The sequence below is a fragment of the Bos taurus genome, chromosome 1 (assembly GCF_002263795.3).
Source record: "Bos taurus isolate L1 Dominette 01449 registration number 42190680 breed Hereford chromosome 1, ARS-UCD2.0, whole genome shotgun sequence".
In the NCBI taxonomy this organism is placed as follows: Eukaryota; Metazoa; Chordata; class Mammalia; order Artiodactyla; family Bovidae; genus Bos; species Bos taurus.
In genome coordinates, this window is record NC_037328.1 from 152,610,577 (window position 1) to 152,633,072 (window position 22,496).

A 22,496-nucleotide genomic window follows, 5' to 3' on the forward strand; every position below is an offset into this window, starting at 1 on the left:
TTGACTCATTGGAAAAGACTCTGATGCTGGGAGGGATTGGGGGCAAGAGGAGAAGGGGATGACAGAGGATGAGATGGCTGGATGGCATCACTGACTCGATGGACGGGAGTCTGAGTGAACTCCAGGAGTTGGTGATGGACAGGGAGGCCTGGCGTGCTGCAATTCATGGGGTCGCAAAGAGTCAGACACGACTGAACGACTGATCTGATCTGATCTGAAACTATCACTGATGTAAGTGGATGTTAAAGTTCCTGAATATTATTATACTGATGTCTCTCTCTCTTTAGGTCTGTAAATATTTGCTTTATATCCATGTGTATGCGTGTACTTTCCTATGTTGTATGTCTATGTACTTTCCTATGTCATATTTATAAATGTTATGTCTTTTTGTTGGATTGACTCCTTTATCATTACACAATGCCCTTCTTTTTCTCTTGCTACAGTCTCTTGTTCTGAAGTCTATTTTATCTGATAGAAGTACAGCTACTCTAGCTTTCCTCTGGTTTCCATTTGCACGGATTATTTTTTTCCATCTCTTTATTTTCAGTCTGTGTGTGTTCTTATAACTGAAGTGAGTCTCTTATAGGCAGCATATAGATGTATCTTTTATCCATTCAGCTACTCTATTTACTTTGATTCAAGAACTTAATACATTAATATTTAAAGTAATTACTGATAGGTATGTACTTATTGCCATTTTGTTCTTTTCTGGCTGTTTTGTAGTTCCCCTTTATTCCTTTTACCAAAGTCCTTGTTATCTGTTTTATAAAAACAGAATTTCAGTACAATTCTGTACATTTCATAGATTCCAAATAAGGTAATTTACATTCATTTACCAGGTGTCCATTTTGCCCATTTGTCCACTGCCTTGTTCAAAACAGAAGAAAATCTAACAGCAGATGTATAAAGAACCAAGACAAAAGCTCCTTGAAAAAATATACAAAACATTGAAAACAACAGCTGATATGCAAGGTGTAAGCTTGAAGGCCAGGTATTTAAGAGAAAGCAAAATTAGCTGGACCAGGATCAAAGTACAAAGGTAAGTATGAAAAGCAACTTAATCTGGAATGGAAGAGGAGCAGGCTATAAACTTTATCATTTATTTTACTGGTATAGTCTATACTGCAGTTTTGCTTTAGAGGCCAAAGTAACTTTGAATATAATTGCCCAAATTACCCTATTATATAATCTCCTATCCTATTGAGACTATATCCACTCTCTGCCTTCTGGCCACTTTGGCCTTCTTTCAGTTTCCTGGACTTGCCACGCTCTGTCCTGCTAAACAGTCTGTGCACAGTGTTCTTCTCGCTTCTTTGCTGAGCATGTCCTACTTCCTTACTTATCCTTCAGCTCTCAGTTTAAGCATCACTTCTGAGAAGACTTCCTGGTGACTCCAGTATAAACTGAATTCCTTTGTGGGTTTTTTTGCTTGTTTTCAAATTTATTTTATTGAAGTATACTTAGTTGATTTACAATGTTGTGTGAATTTGTGATGAATAGCAAAGTGATTCCATTATACATGTATATAGATACCCTTTTTCATATTCTTTTCCATTATGGCTTATAATAGACTTTTGAACATAGTTCCCTGTGTTATACAGTAGGACTCTGTTGCCTACCCCTTTTATATATAATAGTTGGCACCTGCTGATCCTAGACTCCCAATCCATCCCTTCCCTCTCGCCCTCCCCCGTGGCAACCACAAATCTGTTCTCTGTATCAGTCTGCTTCTGTTTCACAGGTAAGTTCATCTGTGTCAAACTTTAGATTCCACCTACAAATGATACCAGACAGTATTTGTCTTTCTCTTTCTGACTTACTTCACTTAATACGATAATCTCTAGGCCCACCCATGTTGCTGCAAACGGCATAATTTTGTTCCTTTTACTGCTGAGTAATATTTCATTGTATACAGGTACTACATTTTTATCTATTAATCTCTTGATGGACATTTAGGTTGCTTCCATGTCTTCATTACTCCTGCAGTGAACACTTGGGTGCATGTATCTTTTCAAATTATGGTTTGCATCAGATACATGTCCAGGAGCAGGACTGCTGGATCATATGGCAACTCTGTTTTTACTTTTCTGAGGAACTTCCATACTATTTCCCACAGTGGCTGCACCACTTTACACCCCCATCAATAGGGCAGGAAGGTTCCCTTTCCTCCACAACTTCTTGGATTCCTTTGTTTTATGTTTATTCAGAACTGGGTTTCTTTCCTTCAGAGGAATTGCCTCACTTTACTGTGATACATTCTAGTTGAGAGGTGACGGACTGTACTTTCTGACTGGACAATAAACTCCACGAGGTGAGAACTGAGCCTAGCTTTGCTCACTAAGCTATTCTTAGCACCTGACATAGCACATCTAATACCTATCTTAACAAATACTCATTGAACAAACAGATGACAGTGACAAACTCAGAAATGGTTTACAAAAAAAAAAAAAAAAGAAATGGTTTACACAGAACTCTGTAAATGAGAGGGTGTTCTATTTGGTAGATACTTTTGGGGGTGGGTTGAGAGATGCCTTCTGCTTAGCAATTGCCTTTACCTGGGCTTTCCGTGTGCCTTGTGGCTCAATCATGATGTTGATAAGGGAGGGATTAGTTGTGTCTGCCAGGCTCTGCCTCAGGGATTTCTGGAGTTCTTCTGGTGTTTGTACAAAATACCCTTTGCCTCCAAATGCAGTCATGACGTGCTCATAATGTGAGTGAGGCAGAAGACACATTGGAGGGGCCCTGAAAAAGAAGGTCATAGTCAATAGAAAATAATTTGTCTGAAATAATTTGTGGGAAAATTTCAGCTAAACTGAAAGGCATATGTAAACTGAGATGCCTGTAAATTAAACTTTCCATACATTTTTTATTGTCTATGTGACAATGTCTAATGAACTTTCTATGATGATGGAAATTTTTATATCTGTTTTGTCCAAAACAGTAGCTACTAGTGACCTGCTGCTCTGAGCACTTTAAATGTGACTGATTAAAAAGAGAAACTGAATTTTTAATTTAAACTTAAACAGCCATATGTGGCTAGTAGCTACCTTGATGGACAGTGTAAGCTATACCATCAATTATTATGAATCGTTCTTCTCATAAAAAAGAAGAAAAAAGGAGTGATTACTACAAAACCGCAAATCACAACAAAACGACAAAGTCAGCAAGGCTTAAGAAACATACCCATGCCCTGCTGCCAGATTCACATCTCTCACATCCCACGGCCAGCCACAGTACTGTCTCAGGGTGACTGTGGCATCAGATGACCAAAATTTAGCGTGGTAAAAGGAAGACCTCTGTATCATGAATAATATGTAAACATCTATATCCCTATATTGTACAGTAGGAATAGTAGGACTAGGGGCATTTTGCAATAAGTTTTTTGTTAACAAGGCTTAGACATCAAACTCATTCACCTGAGACTTCAGTGGCTCCCTGATCATAAACTGCTCATTGAAGTGCCAATCAAGGATGGTTGTATGAAAAGGAACCATGCAGACAGAACTCCTGCCCTGTAGAGCAGCCAGCCATGGAAAGAAGCAATACTTACACCACGCAGGCACATTCCGGTACAGCACACTTTTTAAACAGATTAAACTCGATGAGAAAAGTAAATATATGTTATTCTGGGTTACTTACACTGTAGTAGCATCTCCAAATTTTAACATTTCCTTCCAACTATCTGTATCAAAACCTTGATAAATTCCATTATTATTCACCACCAAAAGTACAATTGGCAAGTTGTACCTAAAATTGAAAGCAAAATATAAAGGAAATAATTTTCCATTCGAAAGCAATTTCTTTTCATTGGATTAAAATTTTAACTTGAAAATGGATAGTTTTCCATAAGCTTTTTTGTAGTATTAGGATAAGACTAAAAATTAAGCATTTGTTATCCTAGTGAAAGTCGCTCAGTTGTGTCTGACTTTTTGCGACTCCATGGACTGTAGCCTGCCGGGCTCCTCTGTCCATGGGATTTTCCAGGCAAGAAGACTGGAGTGGGCTGCCATGCCCTTCTCCAGGGGATCTTTCTGACCCGGGGATGGAACCCCAGTCTCTTGCACTGCAGACAGACTCTTTACACTCTGAGCTATCAGGGAAACCCTAATAAAGATTATCAAATTATTAACAGAAATATCATGGAGCGGTAGAAAGAGTGAAAGGTTAGTGGTTGGCAGACTGGTCCTACCACTATGCAGCTGTGTACCTTGGACAAATCACTGAGTTTTTCTGAACCTTGGTTTTCACAGATCTGGGTGCTAACAAGAATGAAACCTTCCATATTTAATCCACCCCCTGAAGCACCTAGATTACTTCAACTGTTCCTCACAACTGTCGTTTAAGGTAGAAACTAGTACGACTCCTATTCCTGTTTTAGAGGAGACTGAAATTTGGTTAAGAGACTTATTTTGGGTCCTAGTGGAACAGCCAGCATTTAAATAATCCAGGCCATCTGACCCAGAGGCTGTGCTCTTAACCACCAAGCTGTGCTATCTCCCCAAAGAAATCAAGAGTTTTTCAGACCAGAACTTTTTTCAGTGACCTAAAAACTACTCCCCTGTTTTGCATTAGGCAAGTGGGTCTTGGGTATAATTTTTCATATTTCAGAGAAAGAAATACCCTGATTCAGGATGCTTTTTTACCTGCAGATGGTTTCTACTTCCATGCCAGAAAATCCAAATGCACTGTCTCCTTCCACACAGATGACCCGCTGCCCTGGGTTTCTATCTTTAGCCACTATAGCAGCTGCAATGGCAAATCCCAAACCGACTCCCATTGTTCCAAAAGTACCAGCATCAAGTCTGTTGGGGAACAGAGCTAAAATGAAACTCTCTGGGCATATCACAGATGGTGGGGTTGGCACAAATCTAGTCATATCCACATGGCTCGTGGAACAATAAAGAACAATAAAAACATCCTCCTTATTATTAAGTTTTAAGACTGTGAGAAACTAATTTGTTGCGGATAAGCAGAATGAATGGGAAAAATCACCTATGATTGCTTGGAAGACTGTGAATATATCCTCAGAACACTGAGTACACAAATTATCACATGACCTCAGGGCACACCAAGCATTGCTGTTCAGTCGCTAAGTCGAGTTTGACCCTATGGACTGCAGAATGCCGGGCTCCTCTGTTCTATACTATTTTCCAGAGTTTGTTCAAATTCATGTCCATCAAGTTAGTGATGCTATCTAACCATCTTATCCTCTGCCAGTCCCTTCTCCTTTTGCCTTCAACCTTTCCCAGCAGCAGTGTCTTTTCCAGTAAGTTGGTTCTTCACATCAGGTGGCCAAAGTACTGGAGCTTCAGCTTCAGCATCAGTCCTTCCAATGAATATGCAGGGTTGAATTCCCCTAAGATTGACTGGTTTGATCTCCTTGCAGTCCAAGAGACTCTCAGAGTCTTCTCCAGCACCACAATTTGAAAGCATCAATTTTTTGGCACTCAGCCTTCTTTATGGTCCAACTCTCACGAGAAAAACCACAGCTTTGACTATACACATCTTTGGTGACAAAGTGATGTCTCTGCTTTTTAATATGCTATAGGTTTGTCATAGCTTTACTTCTAAGGAGCAAGTGTTTTTTTAAGTTGCCTCTTTAGTGCAACAGGCAGCTCGTCAGTCTCATACCAAGCACAGAAGTGCTCCAAAACCTTTACTAAAAATATATTTATGAAGTATGTCCTTATGGACACATAGAATTTTCAAATGTTTTTATTAATTTGCTTTTTGTCATTTCTAATTGAACACATTATTTCATTATAATTCCTTTCTTGGAAGCCTTACCTGTGGCGAGGAAGGTAGTTTTGAAGCACAGTACGTCCAATATCCATAGTATTTGCTCCTTCACTCACCACAAAACACTCTCTGGGTAGTTGTTCTTGAACATGGTAGAATACTGTGTAATAGTTCATAGGCAGAGATTTTTTGGAAGCTAATTCCTAAAACATTAGAAGGAAATATAATCAAATTAGATTAGGACACAATGAGAATAAAAATCATCAATAAGCTACTTTCAAACTGATTTGCAACAACTATTTAGGTTGGTGCAAAAGTAACCGTGGTTCTGTACTGCTGAGCTTTGCTGTTCAACACTGGAATGCACCCTTAAATAAACATGGTTTTGTTACACATCATTTTCATGTGCGTTTCTCACTTTGTGCTGTTCTGCTTATGACATTACTTGCTGTTTATTTTATATTTATTTTAGACTAGGCAAATGATGTTAAGACAAAAAGCAAGTCCGAGCAATTTTCTTATTCGAGTTCAAAATGGGTCATAAAGCAGCAGAGAAAACTCACAACGTCAACGCGTTTGGCCCAGGAGATGCTAACAAGTGTACGCTGCAGTGGTGGTGCAGAAAGTTTTGCGAAGGAGACAAGAGCCTTGACGATGAGGAGTGCAGCAGCCAGCCATCAGAAGCTGACAGTGACCAACGGAGAGTAATCACTGAAGCTGACTGTAAGCTGATCCCTTACCTGAGAAGTTGTCCAAAGCTCAATGTCGACCGTTCTACAGTCGTTTGGCACTTGAAGCAAATTGGAAAGGCAAAAAACCTAAGTGGGTGCCTCATGAGGTGACCAAAAATCAAAAAAATTGTCATTTTCAAGTGTTGTCCTTTCTTATTCTATGCAACAACAACAAACCCTTTTTTGATTGGACTGTGACGTGAGACAAAAAGTAGATTTTACATGACAGCTGGCGATGACCAGCTCAGTGGCTGGACTGAGAAGAAACTCCAAAACTCTTCCCAAAACCAAACTTGCAACAAAAAAAGGTCATGGTCACTGTCTGGTGGTCTGCTGCCCATCTGATCTACTACAGCTTTCTGAATCCCAGTGAAACCATTACATCTGAGAAGTATGCTCAGCAAATCGATGAGATGCACTGAAAACTCCAACACCCGCCGCTGGTACTGATCAACAGAACGGGCCTAATTCTTCTGCACGACACCACCCGACCACATGCCACACAGCCCACGGGCTGAAGTTTTGCTTCACCTGCTACGTTCACCTGACTTCCTGCCAACCGACTACCACATCGTCAAGCATCTTGACAACTTTTCACAGGGAAAATGCTTCCATAACCAACAGGAGGTAGAAAATGCTTTCCAAGAGTTCACTGAATCCCAAAGCATGGATTTTCATGCTACAGGCATAAACAATCTTATTTCTTGTTGGCAAAAATGTGTTAATTGTAACGGGTCCTATTTTGATTAATAAAGATATGTTCGAGCCTAGTTATAATGATTTAAAATGTAACAGTCCAAAACCGCAATTACTTTTTCACCAACCTAATGTAAGCTATGAAATTCCCAAATGGCCATCAGACAACCACTCTGAGAAGCTATCTGACTTGTATACAGTCCGAGAGAATAGACCAAGCAAAACAGGTTCCAGCTCCAACTTGAGACACAATCAAATAAGCCAAGAAATAATCTCTTCCTGAAGATCCACAGTGCACAGTAGCATATTAAAGACCGAGACGTGCCATAGTAAAGACAGCTAAAAACACTAGGTTAAGCAAAACTAAAGTCTTATTTGAGCACTTTCAGGAAAACACTGCCTTAGGAAAAAAGTGAAAATTTTATTCTAGAAGATTTTCATATAAAATATGGCCTTATACTAAAAATAAAAAATGAAGTTCGGGTTTTAGAAAATCTGAAAGTCTAGTCCTTCCCTACACACAGCACTGGAAAGGGGCTGTGCTTCACCCACTACTCCCGAGGGTCAAGGTCAAGGGCCTTGTCTGGCCAAATGCCTTTAAGATTATCAGCAGCAGAGCCCCATCTGGTCCCAGTACTGCTTCTTCACCTGGACCACTTTCATTTGCTGGAGATTATACCCAAGACGGATGAGGGACCCTCCTGTACTCCTGCACCAGAGAAGACAGGGAAGATCCTTCCATCTTAAACCAAGGCGATTCCTACAGAAAAGAAGGAATTAATCACAATATCATTCGGGAAAAAGAAGTGTGACTGGCTCTTGATAGAAGAAACAGACACTGATTAAAATTCCAAAGAAAGAATCATATATAATCAACCCTACTTGTTTGGAAAATGCAAATTTATTCCAAGACAATTGATATATTAGGGAACAGTGAATATAGCTGGAATTTCATATTTGCTTATGCATGATTCTATCAGTTAGAAACAGTACCCAAACACAGAAAACTGCACCCAGCTGAACCAAGATGCAGAGGAAGACATAGAACAGTGGGGGGAATAATCAGGAACAACCTTTCCCACCATCAAAGAGAAAACACTATCCGTAAGTAAAGACTTTAAATAGAAACTGAAGAATCCTGCAGAAGTGGTACGTTTTTGGGCTAAGAGTGGATGGTTTGGTAATTTCATACATTACTACAATTTCCAAAGCATTCAGCTACCAGGTAAAGCCCTGAGGACAGATGAGGAAGTTGCGAAAGAATTTCCAGCAGTGATACAAAAATTTCAATTGAAAAAGAAGGCTACAAATGGTCTCAATGACATAACAGAACAGAACACAGCAGCATAACATACCGTAAGGTAACATAAAAGTGAGGGGATGGATGTGTTAATTAACTAGATAGGGAGAATTCTTTCACAGTGTGCATGTATACCAAAGTACCATGATATATACCAAAGTACCATGATGTACTTTACTTTATAATTTTATACCTTAATAAAATTGAAATAAAAAAAAGAAAAAGGTGGCTATACATTAGATCAAATTTTCAATTTTGATGAAACACTTATTTAAATGAATGCCTTAAAGAACTTACACCTTAAAGGCAGAAAAACATGCCCCAGCATTTAAGGTTCCAAAAGATCTCCTGTGACTTGGTACCAAGGTCAAACTGAGGCTAAGGAGCCCCAGCCATCCACACTGACTCTTAGCGCTCTGCCCAGTGTCAGATCCCCACTTTCCACCACTTCGCGGTAACTCACAACCGGTAACCCTTCCAGTGGCACTTTCACAAGAAACTCAGGTGCTGTATTTATCATAATACATACATGAATGTGTGTGTGTATCTTATGCACAGTGATTTTAGGGATGCACATGTATGCATGCTATGACAGAACTAACAACCGCGGACCCGCAGCATTCTTGAATTTCAGTGGGTCCCGTATTACCTTGGATAAAGCTTCATTGCTCTTCATTTTTTCTCTCAGAACTTTCCACCACTCACTCTCAGGAGGATACTGCCATGGTGTTTTATCAAATTGTTCTAAAAGCTAAAAAAAAAAAAAGAAATTTTTTTCTTTCCTTTTTCAAAATAAGCTTAAACCATATTAGCATAAAAGTCTCTTCTAAAGAAGACAACACAGCTACACTAGCCTACCCTTCACACCACTCATGTTCTGTTTTTCCTCTTGGCAGTAAACGACTGATGGAAGATGAACAGGTACCACAGAAAACCTCTGCCAGAAGCTGGGATCCCATAAGACAAAACAGAAGTGATGCCCCAAGCACACATCACAGGCAGGGGCGTTCACAGTCCTCTCCGTTTGACACTAGAAGGAAAATCAAAGAACCTGGGCAAGAAGGTTCAGAGCCCTAATACCCAGGGATTCCCATGATACAGGTCAAATGCTCCGGAGTGTGTTTTAATATGTGGTTGGGATCACACCCTAATTTTGTGTAACGATGATTATGACACTAATTTATATCCAAAGTCAAGTGATAAATGTGCTATATCTTATCTCCTATCACAGTGAAATGTATAAATTATATGCAAATAATAAGAATCTGGATAAGTCACTGGTAACAGCTTGAAGAGTAAAAATATCTTTATTGCCAAAAGAAACACTAAGTGAGAATTTTTTCCAGTAGGTAAAGTCATTTCTTGGCTGTAAGTTCAGTTCCTCTGGAAGCTGTGTAATAATCTTTCAGATAGCTGGGTCAGTTTGCCAAACAAATGCCTTTAAATTGTCACTCATTTAAAAAATGCTTAACTTACTCACATACAAATGATCTATATATAAGGAGTTGGATTTATTAAGTTCTATAGTTATATTTAAGAATAGCTTTCTATCATAAATTTTATTTTATATATTAAAAGACCTGTTACCAAGTGAAACATTCCCAAGAACTGACTTCAGTTGAGACCAAGCCACATAAACTAGAACCTGGGCGAAAGCTCTCACCTGTTTAGTGACAGCATTTACGTCTCCAAGCAAGGTCACAGCAGGCCTTACATTATTCCCCAATTCTTCTGCACAGATATCAACCTAAAAAAGAGACAAGACTAAAGAACAAGCCATGTTTATTCTTAAAAATAATTAAAGAATCAAGACTGAATAAATGGACTGTGCATGTTACACATAAGCATATGATTAAGATTTGATATTCAAGAAGTTCCTTAATAAAAGTAATAATCCATGAACTCTATGAGGATCATGGCTAGTACAGAAACCTCACTAACTTCTCTCATTTTAAAATCTACTCTGTAGAATTTCGGTATTATTCCACTATACTCATAGGAATACATTTGAGTTGATCAATTATAGGTTTGAATAATAAGTTTTGAATACTTAATAAAAGTTTTGAATACTTAATTACACTAGAATTCCTATTCAGAGCAGGAGTTCTCAAATTTGAACATGTATCAGAACAACCTGGTAGGCCTGTTAAACCAGAGACTGCAAGAATCCACCTCAGTTTCTTCTCTCAAGAGGTCTAGCGTGGGGCCCCAAAATGTGCATTCCTAACAGACTTCCCAGTGGTGCTGAAATTGCTGGTCCGGGAACCACATTTTGAGAGCCACTCATTGGAAAAGGTTGGGAAAGGCTGAGGGCAGGAGAAGGGGGTGACAGAGGATGAGATGGTTGGATGGCATTACCAACTCAATGCACACGAGTTTGAGCAGATTCCAGGAGATAGTGAAGGACAGGGAAGCCTGGTGCGCTGCACTCCAGTGGAGTCAAAGAGAGTCAGACATGACTGAGCGGCTGAACAACAATCCAGGAAAAGCACGACTATGCCCTATTTACTCAGAATTCTGCTCCATTTCTGGATGGCCGTGGGTCAGTGAAGACAGCTTCCTGAGAAGTAACTCAGGATGGACTCTATTCTGTAATCAAGAGGTGGCAGCATCTTCCAGTACAACCCAGGTCTTGCTTGTCTGTGGCTTTAGTTTTCAATGCTAGAAGTTGACTTAGGAAGTAAAAGGTAAACGGAGAAGACAGCATTGTAGCAAGGTCTTTACTTTACACAATCTATGCAGGGCAAGCAGGTTTGTACACGCACTAGTACTGGTTTTTCTACCAGTAGGGAAATGGGTTTATAAAGATAAAAAGCTTATTCTAAACATTGATTAATGACATAGTTGCACCACTGTTTAGAGGTTTCTAACCAAAGGGTGTTTGAAAGTTTGGGAATCTAAAGAAACTACTCAATTCCTAATAGTGCTGAATGTTTTGTTCTAATTTACCTCCTACTTGAAACTCTTTTGTCTACCTTTAACTCTAAAGAAGAAGCAAATTGTGCTTTTCAAACTATTTAAAACTTGATTTTGAAAGGTTTTCTGGTTAGAAGCAAAGTGAAACATGTTTCACAGGCTTGAAAAGGCAGCTCACTTTGGTACCTGTAATTATGCTAGACAATTTATAAAATTCTACCTAAGTAAAAAGAGAAACTGTTCATTATAAAAGTCAAGAAGAAAGCAGAGCTGGTAATGCTGAGAGAACAATGAAGGACACATAGCTTTGACTTTAAGTCTCTCTTCTTTGAGTACCTGGATAAACTTCACATCTGGCTGATACCTTGGAGGCAGTCCAAAATGCAAAATCCAATTTAATCTGGCACCGAGTAAAACAATTACATCAGCAAATTGCAAAGCCCTATTAAAAAGAAAAATCTGATATAACAAAAAGTATATCTACATTCTTATTTGAATTATTCTAAAATTAATTTCTAAAGTATTTGGAAAAGTCTAAATAATTTGGAGTTTGCCCTGCTCTTCAGAATGGGCTTAAATGGTAAATTCGATCTTTCAAACTGAAATAATTTATGAAGTCATCCTATTTAAATGGTAATCTAAAAGTTGACATAAGCAGAAAATACTACCATACTATATAGCATTTATTACTTTTTCATCATTAGAAAAATTATACAAGTCTACTGTAGATAATCAAGAAAAAACAGGAAAGTATAAGGAAAAAGCCTAAATTACCCAATATTACTATCAACTTATAAACTATTATTAATATCCTGGCATATTTTCATTAGTCTTTAATCTGCCTGCAATGCGGGAGACCTGGGTTCCATCCCTGGGTTGGGAAGATCCCCTGGAGAAGGGAAAGGCTCCCCACTCCAGTGTTCTGGCCTGGAGAATGCCATGGACTAGAGCAGGACTCGACCGAGCGACTTTTACTTTCACTTTTTTTTCTACGCATGTATATTTTTAAATAGTTGAGCTTATATACTAAATACTGTCTCATGCACTTTTGCTTACCATATGCTTTCCTTTCTTATTAAGTTATTCTTAAATACAAATTTTAAAAGATACACATTTTGTTGGACACAAATTTATTTCAGCTCTTCTCAACTGCTAAATATTTTCTTTGCTATTAATAGTCTGGGTTGTATATCTTTATTTGACCACTTCGTATTGATTCCTAGAAGCAGGTATTTTTACGATGATTGATTCACTTTTCCAAACTGCTTTCAAAAAATATTACACCAAGTGTATTTGTAAGTTTTACATATTAATATCCTAATATTTTTGTCAGTGTAACTTGCTTTTTATTTTTACTTTGATATCCACTCTGATAGTAACAGAGCTATCAACTCTTGCTTCCCTTTTGTTTACCTCATACATCTTTGCTTGTTTTTACATTGTATCATTTTTAGCTGTGGCTCTAATGATACATATAACCATCATTATTATTGATCCAATTCAAAGTCTCTGCCTTTTTGCAGGATAATTTTTATTATCATAATTGCCATAGGTTTTGTTCTTTCTACTTCTTGACTGTTTCCCTTTTTTCTTATCTTTTGCCCAAAGAGGATCTTTTGCTTTTGTTTTCTGTAGTGGTTTATGCTATTTTTCACAGAAATTTAGCTATTATTTTAACTATATGGTCAAAAAAACTATCCTTATACACTGCTTTGGTCCTGTGGTCCAATTTAACAAACACATAAAAACTGGAAATGGAGAGATAGATTTGCTTATAGATACTCCAAAGCCCATAAAATTCTTGATACAATTATTTATAGCCCCTTACAATCTTTTCTACATTATTAATGTCATTAATATTACCTTCTTAAAATTCAACAAGAATGAAGATAAATTTCAGTTCAACCCAAGTTAAAGTATATTTTAAGAAAACAGTGTAATAATTAATTTGGCTCCTGTTCAATGTATGAGTGTTAGTCACTCAGTAATGTTGGACTCCTTGTGACCTCATGGACTGTAGCCCACCAGGCTCTTCTGTGCATGGAATTTTCCAGGCAAGAGTACTGAAATGGATTGCCATTCCCTTCTCTAGGGGATCTTCCCAACCCAGGATCAAACCTGGGTCTCCAGCATTATGGGCAGATTCTTTACCGTTTGAGCGACCAGGGAAGCCCATACAATGTATACTATTATGAAAAAAAGGGACAGTTATGAGCCTATTAAAATAGCATTAAATGAGTAACATTAAAGGCTGAACAGCAAACATTACATTTTAAAAATCCTCAAAGCTAACTGAGTGTGTGCATAACAACATGAAAATTACCAAGTGTAGCACAACGGTGAACTGTGGAGAGGGAGGAAGAAATGGATGGGATCAGGTAAGACATGCGGGGACTACAAACAAATCTGTCATATTTTGTTTCTCAGAAATAACCTTAAGCAACAACATATTTGATATTAGATGAAGTGGAGTGGTGGTTACATCAGATCAGATCAGATCAGTCGCTCAGTTGTGTCCGACTCTTTGCGACCCCATGAATCGCAGCACGCTAGGCCTCCCTGTCCATCACCAACTCCCGGAGTTCACTCAGACTCACATCCATCGAGTCAGTGATGCCATCCAGCCATCTCATCCTCTGTCGTCCCCTTCTCCTCTTGCCCCCAATCCCTCCCAGCATCAGAGTCTTTTCCAATGAGTCAACTCTTCGCATGAGGTGGCCAAAGTACTGGACTTTCAGCTTTAGCATCATTCCTTCCAAAGAAATCCCAGGGCTGATCTCCTTCAGAATGGACTGGTTGGATCTCCTTGCAGTCCAAGGGACTCTCAAGAGTCTTCTCCAATACCACAGTTCAAAACCATCAATTCTTCAGCGCTCAGTCTTCTTCACAGTCCAACTCTCACATCCATAGGAAAACCATACAGGAAAAACTATAGCCTTGACTAGATGGACCTTTGTTGGCAAAGTAATGTCTCTGCTTTTGAATATGCTATCTAGGTTGGTCATAACTTTCCTTCCAAGGAGTAAGCGTCTTTTAATTTCAAGGCTGCAGTCACCATCTGCAGTGATTTGTTTCCCGTTTCCCCATCTATTTCCCATGAAGTGATGGGACCGGATGCCATGATCTTCGTTTTCTGAATGTTGAGCTTTAAGCCAACTTTTTCACTCTCCACTTTCACTTTCATCAAGAGGCTTTTTAGTTCTTCTTCACTTTCTGCCATAAGGGTGGTGTCATCTGCATATCTGAGGTTATTGGTATTTCTCCCGGCAATCTCCCGGTGGTTACATAGTGTTCACTAAATTACTCTCTCATTTGTATATTTATAATATTTCAAAATAAAGAAATTTAAAAAAAAGTGGTCTATCAGAAAGTGTGTTTTGGCCAGAAAATCAGGAAAAGGGGCCTGCGATGCCTGAAAGCATGGAGGAAAAGCTCTGTAATTTTCTTTTTCTCTATGTCTCTTTCCCAACTGTGCTCTGAGTGCAGCACAGTAGCACTGCAGTAAGTCTTTTTGCCTCTTTTCTTCAGCCACACCGCACAGCATGCACAACCTTCCCCCATGAGGGATCAAACCCACGCCTCCTGCTTGGAAGTACACAGTCTCATTAACCACTGGACCACAGTCCTAAGCAGCTAAATTCCCAAGAGAAACTTCATTTTTCAGGCAAGAGGAACTAGGAAAAGAGGCCCCTGTGGTGTGGAAAGTATGGGGGCATGTCCCTTTTTTTTAACATCTTTTTTTTTTTTTTCTGCTACATTGCTTCAAAGGCAGCACCTGTTGTATGGTACTATAAGGTATCAGCAAGGGGAAGGAACAGGGATTCTGGGAAATGGGAGTAGGGTTTGGGCTGTGTCCTAAGAGAGAAAGGAAATCCCTTGTTCTGGATAGGAACTAGCATGTTCACATCCAGAATGGGGGCTGCGGCTCACCCCTGGGCTGGGCACGATTGGGCAGCCTCAAAGGAGAACAGCAGAAGCTTGGAGATTAACCGACCCTGGGACTATGCCCACAGTGAGTGAGATAGGACCTGCAGTCTGAAAGCAACCGAGTGAACTGCCTGTTAAACAAATAAACAAAATCAACCTTCTACAGAGGATTTCTATATGATCTAGAATCTCACAACATAGTATTCAAAATTCTAGGATACAGTCAAAAACTACTCAACACACACACACACAAAAGATAACCAATTTCAGAAGAAAATATAAGGAATAGACACCAATTGTACTGATGACCCAGATGTTAGAATTAGTAAACGTATTTTGAATCAGCTATTATGACTATGTTCCATAAGGTAGACAAAAATACTTTTCAAATAAGTGGGAAGATAAAAGTTCTCTGCAGAGAGGACTTTCCTGGAGGTCCCGTGGTTAAGAACCCACGTGCCAATGCAGGAGACACGGGTTCAATCCCTGGTGTGGGAAGATTTCACATGCCATGGAACTAAGCCGTGCCCCACAACTACTCAGCCCAAACACCTCACCTCCTGAAGCCTGCAAGCCACACTGCCTGGACTCCACAGTAACCCCGGCTGGTTTGGAACTAGAGAAAAGCCTGTGTGCAGCAACAAAGACCCAGAACAGCCAAAAACAAATCAGTGAATGAATGAATAAATAAATAAATAACTTTTTAAAGTTCTCAGCAGAGAAAGAGGAAATATAAAAAAGATAAAAGGATTAAAAAGAATGAAACACTTATTCAGGGACCTCTGGGACAATATCAACGATCTTGTGTTACTCCAGAAAAAAAGACTGGTGCCGAAAAACATATTTGAAGAAATAATGGTCAAAACTTTTCAAATTTGGTGAAGATATCAATGCATAGATTTAAGAAGATTAGAAAATCTCAAAGAGGATAAATTTAAAAAAAAATGTGTCCAAACACATCATAATCAAACTGCTGAGAACCAAAGACAAAAAAAAAAAAATTCTGAACGCAGCCACAGAAAAACAAGATAGTGTTACATATAGGCGAACAGAGATTCAAATGACTACAGATTTCTCATTTGAAATTACGAGGGTCAGAAGATACAGAACAGCATTAAAAGTGCTGAAAAGTAAAAAGAAACAGGTATGCTTAAAAATACGTGATTCTTTCAGAACTTCTACTAGATTCATTCAAGTCACAAACTAATTTAAATGAGCCTGAAATCTGCCAAGCTATTGTATTTAAAATCTGGAGTTGCCCCATACCTGGATCTGGCAGCAGCTACACAGTTTGGATGGTTGTCACGGATAACACCCTTTCCCATGGGGGTGGGCAGAAACGGCAATTTACACTGCTCCACCAGCTTCCTGATGCTCTCCTCTGCGTGGGCATAAGCAGCACCTACAACGAATCCAAATGTACTGGACAAGGCAGTTAAGCTCCAGACACTTACAAGAGTTCATGTGAGATTGCTTTCAGAACTTCTCAAAGATTCTCCTGCTCAGGGCTTAAACTCGAAACAAACGGTGACTTACAGTTTTTTATCTTTGGTATTTTAAAATGTTTAAGAAGGCAGTAGTTCTAATTCCTCCCTCCCCCTGGCCAAGTAATAGTATCAATTATTCTGAAGTATGTCTACCCACAAACAAAAGTTGCACCTTCCACTCTTCTTGTTCTTAATTGTCGGTTCTATGCTGTTCCTCCTGAATTACTACCACTAACAATTACCTGAACACACATAGACTGGGAGGTGCAGGTGGGAAAGCAAAGACCTTGCTCTGACAGGTAAAAGCAACCTCACACATTGCTCCCCACCACCAGCCAACCAGGCCTAGTCTATGTATGGAAATTCTAACAAGGAGCCTAAGTTTCTAAAGCTCTGTAGATCACTTTGCAGGTTCCATAATCCAGTGACTGCAACAGGACTAACCCCGAGGCAGTCACACCATTTGTTTATTTATAGTTACGTGCCTGTAGGAATAACCATGTCTTACACTCTCAATGGCACTAGAAACAACTCCTTGTTTGGATACAGAAATGATTTCGTTTCTCATGTTACCAAGGCTGTCATTTTAGCTATTTAACTTTATGCTCTTCCTCAGAGTTAGTAAATATTACTCCACATCCAGTATTTATAATTCTCTGCTGAATCCAAGCAAATGGTGTAGTATATTCAGATTCGTGTAATGCTCACCCCTATAAAAATACATTACAATCTTTTCTCACCCATGCAGGATGAAAAATATTTACTTTTTTAAAAATCCAGAACACTTCCTTGTATTCTCCTTCTTGCCTCAATATCTTGGTCCATTCGGTTCCCTCTTCCTGGACTACCTGGGTTCTCTGTGTTCACTCCGTGACCAGCGACCCATGTCTTTTTCCACTGGGCAGCTACAGCATCATCTCTTCTGAATTGTTTTCCACATCACCAAACAAGAACGTTGTTGCTATCTCCCGAGAACCCACCTCAGTTCTCTACACACATCACACTTACTGATGATCAGGTCTGTCCACCAGCTGTTGTCGCTGAGTCATGTCTGACTCTTGTGACCCCATGGACTGTAACCCACCAGGCTCCTCTGTCATGGGATTCTCCAGGTAAGAATACTGGAGTGGGTTGCCATTTCCTTCTCCAGGGAACCTTCCCAACTCAAGGATCGAACCTGCATCGCAGGCAGATTCTTTATGGTCTGATACGTCAGGGAAGCAAATAATGAGGACAAGTTCTAAACAGAATCGGCATTCTTTTGAAAGCCTAGCAAGATTTAGAGTTCCATTCAATGCTACCTTTCCCAATGATGACAAGGGGCTGCTTGGCATTCCTAATAACAGATGCTGCCATGCGTACAGCAGAGGTTTCTGCCATACTAATAGGAGGTGGCATACAGCACTCCACATACCTGGAAATAAAGAGCTCTGTTAATTAAAGGATGCCAAATTTTAAACTTTTTTATTATGAAAATATCAAATACAAAAAAAAGGTAGAAAAAATAGTATAATAAACTGCATATACCCACCCTGTAGAGGCCACTACTAATATTTTACATTTGTTTCACCTGTACACACATAAACACACATATACATTTCTTCCTAAGCCATTTTAAAGAAGATTATAGCAGCAAGATTTAAAAACTAAAAGATAAACACTTTTTCCTATATAACCATTATATCTATAAAATCTGATAAATCAACATTTATTCCCTAAGATCATCTAATAGCCAAATAAGCAATTCATTAACAGGAAAACAGAGCTAATGACTTTGCAATGAAGTGGTAGTTACTGTGGTTGAAATAATAAAACAAATCCTAATATTTAATACTATGTGCCATGTATTTTCATTTAATTTTCAAAATAATAAGATTAGGTATTATCATTACATCCATTTCATTACTGTAGGGGGAAAAAAACAACTCCTCAGAAAGTAAGTAACTTGCCCAGGATCCCTGGATGGTGTGTGGCAACTAGGCTGAAGTAAGTTGTTCTGTCTCCAAAGTCCATGCTTTACCTACCTCACTATATTACCACTCACTAAGTCCACATTTTAGTACCACAATATGCATTAGTAAAAGAAATATTAAAATGATCATAGTTATTTCTAGACACCAAATCCTCAGTGTTTTATTTCATTTACCCTAATCAATAAACATCATACTATACAAAACTTGGGAATATAATACCAAAAAAGGACATTCAAGTCTTTACAAAAATTGCAAACCCAATAATCTTATTTTGATCTTCATGTTCAGGAATTATAAGAAATCGACACCCTTTCTGACTGACTCCCAAATGGAAGCCAGACTTGGTATCCTGAGTGAACAGAAATGCCTGCTGTATCTCAGTAGTAACTGGAGGACCACCGAGTCCCTGACGGCAGAAATGTGCTAAACGGCACTCAGGGTGATGCATTAATCCAAGTAGCCAACCTTATCGGGTGACTTATTTACCAGTTTGTTGTACTTATTGTTCACTCAGTGCTTATGTACGGAATAAGGGGACTTGGCAAATCATAGTAACATCTGGTGTTGAACTATTTTTAAATCACAGAGACAGATTAAAATTTTTTATGCTGAGTTACAGTAATTTTTCAATAGTCATTTCAACTCTTGATTTATATCAACCATAAAGACTCTAAATAACCACACTATATGAGGATTAAATTTTTATGGTTACTGGAAGAATAATTTCAAATGACTTTGGGAAGCTCCAAGTATTTGACTTAGTATTTAAACCCCAAGGTAATTCTTAAATAATACAATTTTAATTAAGAGAATTAAGCCCTTTGGCCAGGATTCAATTTAATCACCAAATCTGCAAAAGTTAAGACAAGTGAAAATTGTAATTTATAAGCTGCTAGGTAAATTCTTTTAGAAGGGTAAGCCTACGGTAACATAATTGAGAAAGAACTCCGATTAACTATTACTTACTTTACAGAACTCACGTTCACCTGGAGGCTCACAAAATCTGCAGGTATGTCGACATAGCAAGCGCCTGGACGACCATAAATACTGCTCCTCACTGCCTAAGTTCATTACAAACGGAAGAAAAAATTTAAAAAATCTCAATCCTCATTATCACATCCTACTCAAATATAATTTAAAATTGTGAAATAAATACTATTTTAATTTTTCTTGACATCTTTAGTTGATGCAACATCCTTAGAAATAAGCAATTTTAATTAAAATTGAAATGCACTCTATTGATTCTATATTTTTGTTTCAAAGGGGAGACATAAGAAAGTACTCACTTAGGGCTTTAAAATTCATTTTTCACTACGCTTTAGTCCTAGAAATTATCTACTAGGTTCTGCCTGCCAAGTTTTTGTAACATGTACTTTCACCTACTTTCTAATCTTAATGATTTAACAAAGATTTCAGAAACTGTGATGCTGTAATACGTGTCAGATGGTTTCTATTAATACATGGCTTTTGAAACAGCTTAAATGTAAAATCACACAATTTATTAATACACTGCTTAATCAACTAACAGACGGTCTTATATGCATTAGTACTAATTTTCAAAAATAATCTTACAGAAGTATAAGAGAAAAGGCACTCAGGGTTTCATTTTATCTTTCTTTCTACTTTTCCATAATTTAAAAAATTAAAAACTAAAGTACAGGAAAAAATCCTTCCAAAAAATTTCTTTTATGTGGTTCTTTCAGTAAGTTAAGGATAGTGAATATTAAAATGTATGTAGCTATTTATCAATATCATTGTTAACTGCATGATATATTCCAAATTTTTTTGTCTCTATTGAGAATAAAAGTAACACAGGTATAAACAACTGAGAAAAACCAGTGGACCTAGACAGCTTGTAATTAAATACTATACCTTTTCGATAATAGATGGAATAGCTTCTATGCTACTTGGCCGGGCAGAGAACTTGCTATATAGTCTACAAGCTTCAACCTATACGTGAAAAGAAAGTCACTTAAAATAAGCGCATGTATCACATTACTCTTCTGAAAGAAGACGAAATGTTGAGTCACTACATTCTATTATGTTTAGAGGAAAGATGGAGAAAAATGCATTATCTGGATTGTTTCTTAAAAGCCTCTGCAAAGCACAATCAAACATCTGCCTTGGTATAGTTCAGGAAGAAAATCAAAACAAGACACCGTTTTCATTTCTCAGATTGGCAAAAATGAAAAAGTTAGGTAATAACAGTCATAAACCGTGGTGAGAAAATAAATGGGGAGAGAAGTTGACAATATCTCCTAAAAATGTAAGTAAGAATATCCTTGGACCCAGAAATTCTACATCCAGGGATACACAACTTTATCTGTTATATCTCATTATAATAATAATAATCTATTTTTACATTTCTGCCAGTTTTCCAGTTATATGTTTTGTTGCTATGCTGTTTGGCATAAATTCAGTACTGCTAATTTTTCACTGTTTAGTGTACTTTGAAGCATTATATAGAAACTGTCTGTCTTAGTACTTTTTGGTATAAAATCTATGGAATAGTTGGTAGTTTTAGTCCCGCAGGTGTGAGCGGGATTTTTCCTTATTTTTCCTTTCAACTTTTCTCTTCCTCAAAGTCTGAAAGTCCCAAATCATTTTTATTCCTGAATTTTCTTGATTCTTTAAAGAACTTATTTTCTGAGTTTAAATTTCTGTCAAAAAGGTTATCTTTCTTGGAAGATTGCTAGGTAGAGCCTAAGCTTTCTTAACATTCACATTGAGAGTTTCCTGTAGTTGAAGAAAATCACCTTTTAAGTTATCTCAGGTATTTCTATTTTATGTGTTTATTTTGCAGATAGGAGTTTTAATTTCTTCTCCATAAATCTTAATGGAGTATAATTATACTACAGAGGGAAGATCTTAGAGACGGGTACCTGAGGAAACTCCTGGAAGGCTCCCATTGTTTCCTGACTTCTTTCAGAGGAACCACCAATCACAATCAACGGGCCTGAAATATTAATTTTTTAAAAGAGAATTACAACAAGTGCCCAGAGAATAGAAAACACTCAGTGAATGTTAAAAGAAGAAAGAGAATTACATTTTCTCTTAAAAAACTGTTAATTTAAAAAGATTTAGGAAACATCTTGGTCTGAGAAAACACTTCCTCAATTTCAGAAAAATCTGAAATTTATAGTAAATATTTTTTCTCCATACCCCTCTCTCCCCTGCCTCTTCTGGATACTGATGCTAAAACTTCTGGGTGGTGATGATATAAAATGAATTGTTATGCTGTTCCTATTATTCTCGAGATTAAGAGAAGGAAACATTTTTTTCCTGCACTTTCCTAACTAAGTCTATTTGGAAATGGCAGAATGATGAGAAAAATCCCTCAGCAATAAAATTCTCAGGGAGAAATAAAAGATAGCAAAGCTAAAGTTACTTAAAAATTATGAGACACTGAAGTTGATAAGAAAGTGTAGGAAGAAAGCAAAGAAGGACCTGAAAGAAACACATGGCAAGAAAGAAAATAATGCCCTTCCCATGGGAAATTTAAACATTGTATGAATTGAACAGAATATAGCCCCCTTGGGCTTCCCTGGTGGCTCAGTGGTAAAGAATCCTCCTGCCAATGCAGGAGACGCAGGAGTGATCTCTGATCTAGGAAGATCCTGCATGCAGCGGAGCAGCTAAGCCTGTGTGCCACAACCACTGAGCCTGTGCTCTAGAGCCTGGGAGCCCCAGCTACTGAGCAGATGTGCTGCAACTGCTGAATCCACGT

The 22,496-nt window shown here is 38.2% G+C and overlaps 1 protein-coding gene across 1 annotated transcript in view; it reads right to left on the reverse strand.

Annotated features, from left to right (window-relative positions):
* HACL1 (2-hydroxyacyl-CoA lyase 1) overlaps positions 1-22,496 on the reverse strand; it is a 38,755-nt gene that overhangs the window by 10,775 nt on the left and 5,484 nt on the right. Inside the window, 12 exon segments of the mRNA NM_001098949.1 lie at positions 2,556-2,742; positions 3,640-3,747; positions 4,644-4,802; positions 5,788-5,942; positions 9,116-9,217; positions 10,130-10,213; positions 11,719-11,824; positions 16,576-16,711; positions 18,098-18,210; positions 19,736-19,830; positions 20,642-20,719; positions 21,652-21,723. Of these exon segments, the coding sequence (NP_001092419.1) occupies positions 2,556-2,742; positions 3,640-3,747; positions 4,644-4,802; positions 5,788-5,942; positions 9,116-9,217; positions 10,130-10,213; positions 11,719-11,824; positions 16,576-16,711; positions 18,098-18,210; positions 19,736-19,830; positions 20,642-20,719; positions 21,652-21,723 (1,395 nt within the window).